General features: G+C 44.3%; 1 protein-coding gene across 2 annotated transcripts in view; it reads right to left on the bottom strand.

Annotated features, from left to right (window-relative positions):
* Nucleotides 1–16,214, bottom strand: part of USP13 (ubiquitin specific peptidase 13) — a 120,809-nt gene that overhangs the window by 43,514 nt on the left and 61,081 nt on the right. For both annotated transcript variants that reach the window (XM_068546285.1, XM_068546286.1), the window contains exons 9-11: nt 10,802–10,873; nt 10,354–10,447; nt 1,060–1,185 (exon numbers count right to left, since the gene is read on the bottom strand). In XM_068546285.1, the coding sequence (XP_068402386.1) occupies nt 1,060–1,185; nt 10,354–10,447; nt 10,802–10,873 (292 nt within the window). The remainder of the gene's footprint in view (nt 1–1,059; nt 1,186–10,353; nt 10,448–10,801; nt 10,874–16,214) is intronic.

Below are 16,214 nucleotides of genomic sequence, written 5' to 3'. Positions count from 1 at the left end.
TTGAGCACAGAATCAAATATAAATCTGGTGTAAAGATCTGGTGTTACTGAACACTCCCTCTGGGCATGCCAGCTCACCAGAGTACAGGAAAAGACTGGTAGTTACCTAAAGTCCAAAAATGGGAGATCGGTTAAATATAGTTCATCATGTGAATTAATATCATGCAGCCGTTAAAAGTTATGTCACAGGGACTGACCTAGAAAGAATTAGAAGAAAGGAGATGTGGAAGCCCAACTAAAGAGAAAGGGAAAAAAAAAAAAATCAAGGACTGCCCTGGAAAAATTAAGCCATGTATGATATGATTATATAAATGCACTAATGTAAATGATACAAAAATAAAAAAGAAATCATGCTATATTCCAGTAGGTAATGATGTGGCAAAACGTTCACAACAGGTTAAGTGAAAAACGCTGCTCACAAACCAACACGTAGAAAATGGATAGCACCTGGAAGATGACTAGGGGGGAAGGGTCAGACACCCAAATGTTAGCGCTGCTTGTTTGTGGGAGCAGGTAGCATGGGAGGTTTTGATTTTCTCCTTTGTGCCTATGTTTCCACAAGGAACACATCTGTCATCAGGAAAAAAGCAGTTATTTTTTAAGAGAGGGGAAAAAAGCCTTTAATCATGAATTCTCAGTGGCCTTTAAAAAAACCACAGCATTTAATGGGATTCGACTCTGCTCTGAGCCGAGTGACCATCTCAGAGTGATGGCAGGAAGACACCAAATACCACATGGGACTCTGAAGGAGCTTATCACAGAGACAAAAAAACAAAAAAGGCAAATGAAATAATGGATAAACACTCCCAGAACACGTTCAAATTAGGAGGAGAACAGGGAGACCCACAAGGGCCCAGGAGGCCAGGCATGAGGAGCAACTACATCAAGTGGGCCGAGCAGAGAAAGGCCCAAAGACGCCAACTCTGAAGGAGCCTGGCCGGAGAGAGATTTAGGAGGGGAGTGGAGGGGCGCAGCATTCCAGCCACACCAGCAGCGACTGCACGCAGGAGCTGGGCACACTTCTTACAACCCTTTCGAGCATTTTTGAAGACTGACTTACCTCTACTAGATTCACCAGATGCAAGAAAAATTCCTGGGCATCCTGCTGTCTGTTGGAGGAGAATTCCGGGTGGCTCTTGCTCACAAAGGCCTTAAACATGCGTGGTGAGATCCCATTCTGTTGAGGCTAAAAAAATAAAAATAAAACCAACTCACAATACTTTCATACACATTAGCAGCACTAAGTGGGAAGCGGAGTGGGGATTAACATTAGCCCCGATTTCAGAGAAGAAGACTGAAGCCCACGTTCGCTAAATAGTGATAGCGGCCAGCACGCACTGGTTGTTGATTATGTACCAGGCGCTGTGCTATGAGCCTGACAGGAGAACAGGATGGGGGTCTTCCTGTGGACTTCCTCTGAAGGAAGTTAAAGGAAAGGAGAGGTCTACAGCATCTCCTGTCCCCCGGCCCATGAGGGAACATGAGAGAAAGAAAAGGAACTGGCTCTGCAACGCCCCAGGCAACCGCTGCAGAGCTGCCGGGCTCATGAGCTGGCCCAGGGCTGCTTCTGGAGCAGAGCACGTGGAGCTCCCAGGAGCTTGCCCTCACCTGGAGAAGCGGCAGGAGGCTGCCTGCAGCTGCCAGCATGGGAGGAGCGAGGACAACTCTGGCTGACGAGGATGTGTGACCTTCCCCGGGGGCTAAAAGGACAGCTCAGAAGGCAGCCAGGTTCCCCCAGAAAGGACACTGCATAAGATGATGGGAGGGCAGCTGAGGAGACTCGGGCAGGAGCTGGGGGGGAGAGGGGGGGTTACAGAGGTCATCGGGGAGGGCACCAGGGAAAAGGTCCCTGTGGAGGTCCCTGACAAGCAGGGGTGGAGGGCATCTGTAAAGAACCACTAATGTGCCCCCCACAAAAAGGTCGGCCATGATAGAAGACTCATGGCAGCCAAGAGGGAGTAAATGCACTAGCTCAGGGAAAGGCTCTGCCTTGTCTCCAATCTCCCCAACCCTTGGTCCTTGACTCTGGAGGGGCCAGAGGGGGTGGGAGGAGGCAAAGAGGTGGAGCAAGGACAAAAAAAGACCAGAGGATGCCTACGCTGACCCTTCTACACTGCTGGTTTCCAAGCCTCCTGAGCTTGGTAGCGGGAGAAGCTTTAAACTGGCTTTAATGAGAACTGGGCTTTTTAATGCTGGTAATCTGCAGGAAATCCAGGCACTCTGCCTGGGATACTCCGAAGAGGCAGAGGGGAAGATCCACATCACCTTTAAAGACAGAGGTGGGCTCAGGATAAAGCTGTTTCCATCTAATAATGGCGCCAAATGTCACCTCGTTTAATACTCACAGTAACCCTATGAAGAAGGTACTACCATCATCCTCATTTTGCAGCTAAGGAAACTGAGACTGCAGAGACGTGCCACAAAAGCCTGTCAACTGAAAGTGGTCTTACAACCAGATTATTATGCAGCCAGCAAAGAGAAGAACCAGAATGAACTCCAGGTTCTGATCCCAATTCCAGGCTCTCGGCAGCAGAACCAGAGTGGCAGCTGTAGCACAGCACGTCTCAGTGAGACAAACCTCCCCTTGCCAATCAAGCAGAAGAAGTAACTCATGTGCTCTCTGCAAATGTGCACCCACTTCTCAAAATCTCCACATGCTCAGCTTCCAGGCCACCTTCCCCTCCTCTGAAGTCCAGAGAACTTGCTATCTGGGCCATCGGTGAGCACACAGCACAACATGCCTCCTACTTCGTTTTACTTTCAGCCCGCTCTGGCCCGTCTCCTCAGCCTGACTGCAGTCCTTGGCAGGCGGAGGCCTTGTCTCACACTTCTTTGAGATCTGGACACCAGGGTCAATGCCCAGGGTCTAGAGGCCACGACAGGTGTGCACAATCACACAGTCAGATGCAACAGGTGATGGGAAAACTCCAACAGCTATCTCCCTGCCGCCACAGGGCAGCTCTACATATAAAATCTCTCCAACACACGTGTTCTAAGCAACGTTTCTAATAAAACTCGGGTGAATTTCCCTGTTCTGCTGAAAATATATCTGACCTAGGCATCCAGCATTTACCGACCAACTCCTTCATGTAGAACACATTGGGGGTTCTGCCCTCCAAGAGCTGACAGACAATGGCGGGGTGGGGGGGGTGATGAGAGACAACACGTATCTATCACAAACGTTAGGGAACACTGCAGAGGACTTGAAACAGTGCTGAGAGCTCTGGGAGGAGAATTCCCCAAAGTGGCAGCATCTGAGGATGTGGAACCTGTATATAAATGACCAGCTTACACACACACACGAGGCTTCAGATGTGCTTCTAGGGCTAAGTGAAGACCAATTTATATCTGATGATCAGCTTAACTACCCACACATACACCTCCCGAAAGGAATGTAAAAGTTGTAACTTCTTCCAATCACAATGCTGATGTATATCTACATGGTATCAGCCAACACACGCATGCAAAAATAATGCCTTACATTTGCATGATGACTAACAAACACTTAGTCATTCATTCAATAGAAATTTACCGAGTGTTATAAAATGTCAGACACTATTCTAGGTACGTGGATGAATATTTACCAGGTGCCAGGCATAGTTCTGAACACTTGATACATGCGTCTTACTTAAATCACCCAACTTCATGAGGTGATTACTATTATTATTTTCTCCACTTGACAGATGAGGAAACTGAGGCAAAGAGGAGTTAAGTAACTGGCCCAGGATCACACAACTAGAAAAGTCAATCGCAGTCTCTCTTTATCCGTCTTTCTCTTTCTCTTGTGTCCTAATACTGCTTGTTGCACACATGTGCCTAGTTCTCACCTCTGATGTCCCTGAGTCCCTCTTACCAGTTGCTGAGAAGAGCAGACAGTCTGTCTGGACTCTGGGCAAGCCCTCTTCAAACCCACGCACCCCTGGGGCCAACATCACAGGCCAGGCCAGCAATGACATGTCCACTCTGGGCAGTGCAGAGACACCACTTGGAATACATCTATTCGTGTTGTGCATTTCGGCTTAGGCATGCACATAAGCACACACTCACTGCCTGCTGCTGCTGGTGTCACTTCTTACAAGCTGTGCTTGGAACTTGCGGTGGTTGCCAGTCCCCATCAAAGCAGCTGCTTGGAAAAGTTTACTAACTTGCTGAAAACAAATTCTGAAAAGCTGGCTGCTGCTCTGTGCCACCATGTGGTTGTACAGCTGGGAGGAGACGTTTCAATGGAGACCCTGGTGAAAACTCCAGACTCAGCCCCGCACTCGGACTGCCGCCCAGCCTCATTCATACCCCTCCCATGCCTCTTCTCTCTCGGTGCCCATTTCAGTTCTTTGTTTTCCCTCAGCTGACCTTGCTGAATCCCTGGTGCAACAGACAAGCTATAGCTTGAGAACTGATGGTCACTGAGAAGTTATTTGAAAAGCTTCCTAACCGGAGAGATGCTGTCTCTCCCTCCCCACATCCCACGGCAGACCAGCTCCTGGCTTTCACAGCTGGGTTGGATTTATCTCAAACTCGGCCTCCCCACACTTAATGCCTAACCATCAGCTGACCCCTCTGCCTGCACCCACATCCCACACCTATTCTGTCTCTGATTTCTGAGGGGAGGTCTCACTAATTCCCATGTTCAACTATTACTATGTTCGCTTCATGTCTGATAGAAAATCAGGCTATAAAAAAAATGAGCCTGAATCTAATTAAGCTTCCAGATCTAACTTCCAGCTTATAAGAAACACAAGCTAAACAATACCTCAAGGAAGCAATCATTAGAGCAATCCTGGGGCAACTGATCCAGCTCCTTCAACAAATCAATCGCTTGCAAAAAGAGAGGGACTCTGAAAAGATGTCTTTGATACTGCAGGGAAAAATCTGGATATGGGCTGGGTACTGGATGATACATTTTGTTGTAACACTTTAAGCAACTTTCAACATGATATTAATGTTTAAAAACAAAAAGAAGGTATTCTAGTTATAGGTGCATACTGAATATTTACAGGTGAAAAGGATGATGCTTAGATTTTTGTGTCAAAATACTGCCGGGAAAGGAGAGGAAGGGAAGGAGGAGGGAAGGGAAAAATTGAGTTCAGGAGGGACTGATGAAACCAGATTGGCAGTAATGGTGACTGCTGAAGCTACATGATGGTACATGGAGACTCATTATACTTTGCTCTCTACGTGTGTGTATATTTGCATATTTAAATAATTTTTTTAAAAGGTCAGGCTCTAGAATAAGGCAGTTAATTAAAAGAAACCAAAAAGGGGCTTCCCTGGTGGCGCAGTGGTTGAGAATCTGCCTGCCAATGCAGGAAACACGGGTTCGAGCCCTGGTCTGGGAAGATCCCACGTGCCGCGGAGCAGCTGGGCCCGTGAGCCACAACTACTGAGCCTGCACGTCTGGAGCCTGTGCTCCACAACAAGAGAGGCCGCGATAGTGAGAGGTCCGCGCACCGCGATGAAGAGTGGCCCCCGCTTGCCGCAATTAGAGAAAGCCCTCGCACAGAAACGAAGACCCAACACAGCCATAAATAAATAAATAAAAGTTCTTAAAAAAAAAAAAAAAAAAACCAAAAAGCCTAAATAAGAACCAAAAGGAATTCCCTGTCAGTCCAGCAGTTAAGACTTGGCGCTTTCACTGCCGTGGTCTGGGTTCAATCCCTAGTCAGGAAACTAAGATCCTGCAAGCCATACGGCACCGCCAAAATAAATAAACAAGAATCAAAGAAGTAAATCAAAGAAATAACATGTTTCCTGGTTGGCACTGGGTCAGTGTCATCACCTGAGTGTCCCCTACGGGCCCATCACCAAACAAGACGAGAGAGATCAAACTGACCAAGAATCAGACCTGCCTTCAGGAAGCTCTCGCTCTTGCTGTGAGCTGCCCCTCGGACCCCAGAAGCAAAGGCTAGTCCTGACAACTAACTTTACAAGAGGGAGCCCCAGATAGTCTCCTAAATAGCACCCACCTAAGGAACCTGTCATAGTTATAGGGTGCTGTACTTACTTTCTCCATCAGCAACTGCAAAACAGATCAGCTAAAATTGGAGAGAGGACTACCTACCGTGTTCAGAATCTTTCCCAAATGCTTACACAGAACTTTCTGTTTAACACTGCAACCAAGAAGGCAGCCAGACAGTGTCCACTCATATTCCTCTGAGGCTAATGCTTTAATTAATAAACAAGCAGCAAGACTGAGGCTTTATATCACTTTAGAGCAACGGTTGTACAGATGCTTACATTGTAAGATCACAGGAATGAAAAAAAAATACATGCATCTCAGCCTGTCCCCAACGCACAGATGTATGTCTTCTGTTGATTTAAATTTTTAACCTTAAACCATAAACCTTGGACCAGTAATTCCTAACTCACGTCCAAACCGCAAATCTCCTAAGCTAAAGGAACAGAGGGTATTCCCCCAAGCTATTTTTCGTATTTCAAAAGATGAGTTAGAAATGTTACATTTGCCCAAAGTAGGAAAATGGAAGTTAGTGAAAACAAAGTCCTTATGTTTGGAGCTAAAATTACATCATCTGGAAGTAGAACCCTGGTTATATCATGTTGATCAAAAACTGAGACCAGCAATTCTGGATTAGTTAGATGGGAAACTAAATGAATTGTCACTTAAGAAACAGTTTGTTCGGAATACAGAACTGTTAATAATGTGCTATCTTCAGAAGGAGAAAGAAATTATGGAGTATTCAGCATTAAAATGTGTGAAAGCACTGTCTTAGAATGCATAAAGATCAGGAATATTATTTTTTGAAGAAGAAGAAGTGTCCTTTTCTAGTGAGGAGGCTTTAGCTATTATAGACGCAATTTAATTTTAAAAATCAATTCAACAAATTTATACAGAAATGGCAGTGCCCCAAAAAAAACACTGCAAATCTTTTTATAGATGAAATACGTATTAAGCATGCATATATAAAAACTAGATTTCACCTTGGTCTGTAGCAGAGCAATTTAATATCCAGAAGTATATATTTTAGAAATGACCCAAGATGTGAGTAGCCCAAGTTACTGGGCTACCTGGTAATTCCGCAAACTTTAGGCAACCCCTTTTTTTTTTTTAACTTTTTATTTTATATTGGAGTAGAGTTGATTAACAATGTTGTGTCAGTTTCAGGTGTACAGCAAAGTGATTCCGTTACACATATACATGTACCTATTCTTTTTCAAATTCTTTTCCCATTTAGGTTGTTACATAATATTGAGCAGCGTTCCCTGTGCTATACAGTAGGTCCTTGTTGGTTATCCATATCGCAGTGTGTACATGTCAATCCCAAACTCCCAATCTATCCCTTCCCCCAAACCTTCCCCCCTGTTTTGTAAATAAGTTCATTTGTATCTTTTTTTTTAGATTCTGCATGTAAGCAGATTATCATACTATATTTCACTTTCTCTGTCTGACTTACTTCACTCGGTATGACAATCTCTAGGTCCATCCATGTTGCTGCAAATGGCATCATTTCATTCTTTTTAATGTAAGCAGCCCCTTTTGTCATCCACCTACCAGCATCTACACACTGAGGCGCTGGGAGCCTGAAACAAGTACTGGAACAACTGTTGGGGAAGCAGGACAGTGCAGTGGTCAATACTGCACACACTCAGGGCCAGACTGCCTGGTGTAAACCCCAGCTCTCCCACTCCCTGGCTTTGTAACTTTAGGTTAGGATTCTGTGCATCCATTTCTGCATCAGTGAACATATAGGAAGGGCCTGGCCTTTCGTAAGCACTATGTAATGCTAGTTATTGGTATCTCTGGTGGTGACCCTGTAAAAAAGCATTCCTGCCACGTGGCTCTGTGTTCTCTCCCCTCCACCACACATTCCTCTCGTATTCTATCCTCTTCTTTGCTTCAGCACATCTTCTTTCATCTCTTGTAGCATTTCAGGCTCATCTACAAGATAAGACACAAACACCAGAGACCTAGGACAAGACCACCTGAACAAAGGGCTCCTGAGACCTGGAAGAAGAAAGATTCTCACAAATTGGTTTCTCTGAAACCAACTGCCAGTGAAAATCCTGATGCCTCAGAAAGTAATTCTCTCCACTGTCAAGAGGAGTGGAGATTTTATAAGAACTACTTGCCTGTTCAAGTAACAGCTTGAAACTGGCACCTCCAGGGCCACAAAGAAAATCATACGGTCAACTCAAGCTCATTCTGAATGTTAAAGGGACCCAGTTGATCCTGGCACGTCGGAGCGGGAAAAGGACTTTACAAATCATCTAGATCAAGGGTCACATACCCAAACACCCAGCGTACCAGCCAGGTCACGAACCACAAAGGGACTGGAGCCAGCTGGGGACAGTGTGTCCTGTATGAAGGGAGGGCTGCTACTCAGCTCCAGCCAACTGCTGTCGCGGGCCTGGGACTGCCAGAGGCTCTGAGTGTTTGAAAGAAGCTGGAAAGTCAGATTCTGGGGAGGGGGGGAGGTGCAAGCAAAACACACCTGCAGGACAGATATGGCCCAAGTGCTGCCGGGTTTCACACCTTGAACCAGACAGGGCAGGGCACGCCTCAGACCCCTGGAGATCACACAGCTACCACGCTAATCCAATGGTGTGGAGGGGACTAGGGTCCCCAGCTGTTCACAGACTAAATAAAGAATATGACTTATATAAGAACTACTTTTTTTCTAATGTAAAAGGATATTGTGATATTAAAACCAAATTGTCCTTCCAAACACTGCTAAATTGATGAGTTTTCATTTCCCATTTTCTCAAATGAGGAGATTCCAAAAGCACAACAGTCCTGTACTGTACACAGATTTTATCTACATTAGAGAGGGGACCTTCACACTTGCACTATTCACAACCACCAGCGAGACCAATCTTCCATTTGATGGTTGAGACTGAAAGGTTACAGGGCTTGCCCCCAGTCTCCAGATCCCTTGCAAAGGCAGGAGAGGAAGCCAGGCTCCCGAGTCCAAATTAGTCTCCGTCTCCTCCACCAGGGCAGGTGGACTCTGCCCCAAGAGTGGCCCAAGAAGTGACAGCCTGGATGAAAACCCAGGATAAATGTGATCAAAAACAACATTTGGGGCCAAGTTTTTTCACCATCATCTCTTCAAAGTTCCACAGGAGCTTAGAGGTAGAAGAAGCCTGGATAACCCGATACCCCAGCCCAACTCCCGAACCACCTCAACTGCATCCCAACTGGGGGTCTTCCTGTCTGGGGTGGATAAGGGACTCATTGTTGCAATGCTGGGTAACAGTGCAACTGGAGGACTTAGGTTTGCCTGGCCATGACACTCTGATTTCCAGGCCTGGCCCTCAAAATGTCTACATCCCTCTCCCCACCCCCAGACACTGCCTCTATATGTTCCCTTCCTAGTCTCTCTTCTCCCGTTTGCTCCATTTCCCCAACTAATTGGTTTCCTTATGAAAAAGAACTTATTCACTTTCGATTCTTGCTCTCAGTCTGCAGGCATTAGTCAAGGATGACTGACTTAAGCTGGGAGCACAGAGGTCACACACCCGAGAAACAGAACTGAAAGAACTTGCCCACTAAGTCAAGACAAGGTACCCTGGAGGCAGAGCAGGCGCTGGGGAAGCGGGGCCTGCATTCCACCCAGGATGACTGCAGCTGTGGGAGCCAAGACCACCAAATACAGCTGTGTAAGCTGCGCACTGCACAACTCCAAGGGCACCACTCCAAGAGGCCAGGCTGCGAGTGGCGCCATCTGGAGTTGCGTTAACGGAGCAGCCCAGGGAGGGGTCAGTGGCCCAACCTGCAGGCACATGGAAAAGGGAGTCTGGCTATTAGGAGATGAAGCACATCTTTCAATGAGTCAAGTAATAGTGACTGAATGGCCAACTGAGTTTCTTATACTGGAGTGTGCTTACAGACTCCCCAGCAGCTTAGTTAAAATGAGGGCTGCCCAGCCCTCCCCAGAAATTCAGAATCCTCAGCTCTAGGGGCGGGATAGGAATATGTGTTTTGTTTTTTTTTAACAACCAGCCTCTTGAGAAACCCTAGCAAACAGAGTTGAGGCTTAGGAGAACACAAACACTAGAAGGGCCAAGGTTGGGTTATCGAGGGGAAAATGTTTATATTTTTATATGTTTATTCCTTCCATTCCAGCTCTATTCTATGAATAATATTATTTCTAAAGACCATTAATGATGGCAATCACATATAATCCATGAAGCAAATGCCACCAGAAACCCCAACCCTGGCTATTCCTTACCACGATTTTTAAGAGCAGACAGACACCCTAGACCCTGAAATGAAAGAGCTATTTTGACAGCTTGCTAAATTGATGGCCACCATTCGCCAAATCATAGGAAATCCATGCCCTTGCTGAGAAGGTTCCTCTTTCCACCGTTTCAGTGTGGCAAACACCCAGACACATACCTTGTGCTCCTCCTTCATCACCTGTTCAATGAGCTCGGATTTCATGGGAGGTTTTGAATACTGGCCTGAGAGAAGGCCATGTCCTAACTTAGTCCTGGACAGAAGGGAGAAACAGACAAAAAGGTTATTGCTGTTTCCCCTCAGAGATATTAAAGTTACCTACAAATTTCAATAAGTACAGCTGCTTTTAGGTGGAACACTGTATCTCAATTACTCACAAGTAACTTCTCTGTTTGATTCTGCTTGATACTGATTCCGTTTTCAACTTTTCTCAGTACTTTACAATGTTACTGATTTTTTTCTTTTTTACACAAGCAACACATGCTTACTTCAGAATACTTTAAAAAATACGGACAATAAAGAAGAGAATTGCCTTTAATTCTGCAACCCAGAGAAAACCACTAGGAACACTGTATCAGATACTTAAAAATTACAACAGGGCACTTACATCTGTGTGTTGAAATCTTGTGTTGGATCTAAAGGAGAGTAGTCAAATATTCTTGGAAGATTTCCTACATACCTAGAAAATGAAAAGCAACAGTCAAAACATAGGAACTGAGAGATGAACAGAACCAAAATAAGCTATCATCCTAGCTAAGACCTTCTTGCCTTTCTGTCAACACTAAATCATCCACCTGAAGAGAATTTTTTCCTGAGCTCCTACCTCTGCAGTCATATTCATGGGCCTCCCTAAAATGTTTATGCTTCTATCAATGGGTCAAACCCCAGGTACGAATTAGAATCCCCTAAAGAGTTTCTAGAAAAAATACGAAAGCCAGAGCCACCCCCAGATGTTCTGATTTCACTGCTTGAGGTTGAGGCCTGGGATTTGGAACCTTTTACAAGTTCCCCAAGTGAGTCTAACATGTAGCCAGAGTCAAGGACCACTGGCTTACGCCATCTCAACTACCTTCCCAAAAATGAAAGGTGAGGTTAGGAACTGTTCTGGTGGTGTCGAAATGAATAATGACAGCAGTAACAACTACTGTTTCTGAAGCGTTTCCTAAACTGCCTGATTAAGACTTCATTACAACCACATGAGGAAGGGGTTATTGTCGTTACCTCATTTGAGAGATGAGAAATCAGGATGCAAATTCATTAGGTAGCTTCCAAAATCACCCAGGAGGGAGTGATGAAGCCAGAGTAGACCCAGGCGGCCTGGCTCCCAAGCTGTGCCCTGAGCCACGCTGCCAGATGTACCTGCCCCAGCCACAGTCCCCTGTGCAGCCCAAAAGCCCTCCTTCTGACCAGTTTACCTGACAGAGCAGCCTAACTGTAACCATACATCTCTCATCTCAACACACAATCATTTCTTTTTTTTAAAATTTTCCTCCAAACGTGTCAAAAATGTATTTTCCTGTATTAGTTGTTTCCAATGGTACATATCTGTCAGTCTGCCTACAGAACAATCTTCAAAATTAAGTAGATGAATAAACTAATATCTTTTTCATTGAACAAGCATGTTTTTCAAAAGAGAAAGCACATAAGTGAATTCATTACATTTAAATAATTATACATAGATTGGGAATTATTTTAATTTTTTTAATATCTTTATTGGAGTATAATTGCTTTACAATGGTGTGTTAGTTTCTGCTGTATAACAAAGTGAATCAGCTATACATATACATATATCCCCATATCCCCTCCCTCTTGCATCTCCCTCCCACCCTCCCTACCCTACCCCTCTCGGTGGTCACAAAGCACCCAGCTGATCTCCATGTGCTATGCGGCTGCTTCCCACTAGCTATCTATTTTACATTTGGTAGTGTATATATGTCCATGCCACTCTCTCACTTCTTCCCAGCTTACCCTTCCCCCTCCCCGTGTCCTCAAGTCCATTCTCTACGTCTGCGTCTTTATTCCTGTCCTGCCCCTACGTTCTTCAGAACCATTTTTTTTTTTAGATTCCATATATATGTCAACACACAATCATTTCTTTCACTTCTTAAGTTCATTTCCTATTTCACACCCCCTGCTTTGTGCCGTTCACCTTTCCCTCTTGAGGCTTGGACTCTCTGAGCCTGACAGCTCTAGGAAGAAGCATCCAGAAGCAGATCCCTCTCCCTGTCCCTTCCTGCACCCTGCCTTGCCTGCTTCTCTGACCTCATTCCCACCCCTCTCTCCCAGACCACAACGCCCCGGCCATTTCCCCTTCTCGCTGCCCAGGGCACACCAAGCTCGCTCCTGCTTCAGGGTCATGCCATCCTGCTGTCTCTTTCCTGGAACGCTCTCTCTAGGGATCCTTGCTCCCTTTCATGTTCCATATCACCTGAGCCTGGCTAACTTGCTTCTTGGCATGAATCACTATTTGCAACTATACAATTTATTTATGTTCTTGTTTATTATCTTTCTAGAGATTACATACTAGAATATAACCGCCATGAAGGCAGAGACTTTAAATGACTGCATCTCCAGCACTAGAACAGCATCTAACATGTAAAAGGCACTCGATAAATATGTGTTGAATGAATATATTCATGGCATTTAATCACACAACCAATTTTCATAACTGACTACCTAATGACCCAACAGAACAGGCATTACTGCAGTAAAGTCTTAGCAGAGAACCATGATACACCACAGTTAGTAATGACCTCTAATTAGATCCCTGAAATACTAGAAACTTCTAGGCACCTGCTGATTACAAACTCGGAATTTGTATCCAAGGTTATGTACCAACATAAAAATTAACAGAGCACACGTCTCTGGAATAGTCCCATTCAAATGGCTTTTGGTTGTATCACTAGAACAACAATTCCATTTAGAAATTTTCCATGGACCAAGAGCCAAATAATAGATAAACCAAACTATATTCAGAGTCAGAGGTTGCACTGAAGAATTCTTAATTAATATACAACACGATAAACATTATAAACATTAGCTCTCTTACAATCCAGTCTTTATCATATCTCAAAACCTGAGAAGAAAAAAAAATCCACTGGTAAGATGAACATTAGTGAAAAGCTTACGCCTCCTGGCAAGGTTGATGGAGAAGAATAAAGTTAAAGGGGGTAAATCTTTGATGTCAGAAAAGTCCATTTTGCTAGTAATTTATATTCCTTTTCTAATCAATGAGGAATATCCTCTATTACAACAAAATTAAATTAAAAGGCAGCAGTAGGGGCTTCCCTGCAGTAGTTAAGAATCCACCTGCCAATGCAGGGAACACAGGTTCAAGCCCTGGTCTGGGACGATCCTACACGCCGCGGAGCAACTAAGCCCGTGCACCACAACTACTGAGCCTGCGCTCCAGAGCCCGCGAGCCACAACTACTGAAGCCCGCGTGCCTAGAGCCCATGCTCCGCAACAAAAGAAGCCACCGCAATGAGAAGCTTATGCACCGCCAACGAAGAGTAGGCCCCGTTCGCTGCAACTAGAGAAGGCCCACACGCAGCAACGAAGACCCAACGCAACTAAAAATAAAAAATAAATAAATAAAATTTTAAAATTTTAAAAATTTTTAAAAGGCAGCAGTACGGCTTCCCTGGTGCCGCAGTGGTTGAGAATCTGCCTGCCGATGCAGGGGACACGGGTTCGAGCCCTGGTCTGGGAGGATCCCACATGCCACAGAGCAACTGGGCCCGTGAGCCACAACTACTGAGCCTGCGCGTCTGGAGCCTGTGCTCCGCAACAAGAGAGGCCGCGATAGTGAGAGGCCCGTGCACCGCGATGAAGAGTGGCCCCCGCTTGCCGCAGCTGGGGAAAGCCCTCGCACAGAAACAAAGACCCAACACAGCCAATAAATAAATAAATAAATAAATAAACAGAAAGATTTAAAAAAAAAAAAAAAAGGCAGCAGTAATGCTGGATAATTTTTAAAGTACCAATACTTATATCTTCAATTTGTAATCTAGTGGTTTTCAAAGCAAAAAACAGTTTTGCTATCTGACAATCCATCTTCCTTGTCATTCAATTTGTACACCAGTTTATTTAGATTTGCTCCTCATCGGAATTATTTTGAAATGTAAACTGGGTTCAAGTGGCAGGCAGGGTATCAAGGAGTCCGGCTGATGTTCCCAAATTACACCGTGGTTGTGTGTAAGTCATTTAATCTCTCTGTGAGTCACTCTTTCTACTTACAAAATGGAGATACCAGTCCTGGACATAACTCCACTGAGTTAGTCCGACTGGGGAAAAAGGAGTTTGAAGAGCAAGTACTTCAACCCAGTGATATTCAGTAAAAGAACCAAAAGACTAAGAACAAGTATGAAAAATAAGTTGCTCATGTTCTAATATATACAGTAAATGTTTAGGAAATAGAATACAAAATGTTAGATACTACAAAATTCTACAACCCTTGAAATGAGACCAGGTGAGAGATTCAAATCTTAAATCCAAATTATAGACATGAGGTACATTTTTTCATGGAAGAAAAAATTCAGAAAGTTAATTGTTCATCAAACTTTGAAGTGTAGAAAATATTTTCAAAAACTGTAGGCTGTAAAGCGCTAAAAATGTTGTTGCGCTTTGTAACAAAAGAATATAAGTGAGTCAGCTCTACCCACCACCAGAGCCTCCCATCAAGCCTCTTAGATAGCCTCAACCACCAGAGGGCAGACAGCAGAAGCAAGAAAAACTACAATCCTGCAGCCTGTGGACCAAAAACCACAGTTACAGAAAGATAGAGAAGAAGAAAAGGCAGAGGGCTATGTACCAGATGAAGGAACAAGAAAAAACCCCAGAAAAACAACTAAATGAAGTGGAGATAGGCAACCTTCCAGAAAAAGAATTCAGAATAATGATAGTGAAGATGATCCAGGACCTCGGAATAAGAGTGGAGGCAAAGATTGAGAAGATGCAAGAAATGATTAACAAAGACCTAGAAGAATTAAAGAACAAACAAACAGAGATGACCAATACAATAACTGAAATGAAAACTACACTAGAAGGAATCAATAGCAGAATAACTGAGGCAGAAGAACGGATAAGTGACCTGGAAGACAGAATGGTGGAATTCACTGCTGCGGAACAGACTAAAGAAAAAAGAATGAAAAGAAATGAAGACAGCCTAAGAGACCTCTGGGACAACATTAAACGCAACAACATTCGCATTATAGGGGTCCCAGAAGGAGAAGAGAGAGAGAAAGGACCAGAGAAAATATGTGAAGGGATTATAGTCGAAAACTTCCCTAACATGGGAAAGGAAATAGCCACCCAAGTCCAGGAAGCGCAGAGAGTCCCATACAGAATAAACCCAAGGAGAAACACGCCGAGACACATAGTAATCAAAGTGGCAAAAATTAAAGACAAAGAAAAATTATTGAAAGCAGCAAGGGAAAAACGACAAATAACATACATGGGAACTCCCATAAGGTTAACAGCTGATTTCTCAGCAGAAACTCTGCAAGCCAGAAGGGAGTGGCATGATATACTTAAAGTGATGAAAGGGAAGAACCTACAACCAAGATTACTCTACCCGGCAAGGATCTCATTTAGATTTGATGGAGAAATCAAAAGCTTTACAGACAAGCAAAAGCTAAGAGAATTCAGCACCACCAAACCAGCTCTACAACAAATGCTAAAGGAACTTCTCTAAGTGGGAAACACAAGAGAAGAAAAGGACCTACAAAAACAAACCCAAAACAATTAAGAAAATGCTCATAGGAACATACATATCAATAATTACCTTAAACGTGAATGGATTAAATGCCCCAACCAAAAGACATAGACTGGCTGAATGGATACAAAAACAAGACCCATATATATGCTGTCTACAAGAGACCCACTTCAGACCTAGGGACACATACAGACTGAAAGTGAGGGGATGGAAAAAGATATTCCATGCAAATGGAAATCAAAAGAAAGCTGGAGTAGCTATACTCATATCAGATAAAATAGACTTTAAAATAAAGAATGTTACA

Source organism: Eschrichtius robustus, chromosome 6, assembly GCF_028021215.1.
Source record: "Eschrichtius robustus isolate mEscRob2 chromosome 6, mEscRob2.pri, whole genome shotgun sequence".
Lineage (NCBI taxonomy): Eukaryota > Metazoa > Chordata > Mammalia > Artiodactyla > Eschrichtiidae > Eschrichtius > Eschrichtius robustus.
The sequence above is the reverse complement of the archived record's forward strand: the minus strand, read 5'-3'. Positions and strand labels throughout refer to the sequence as shown.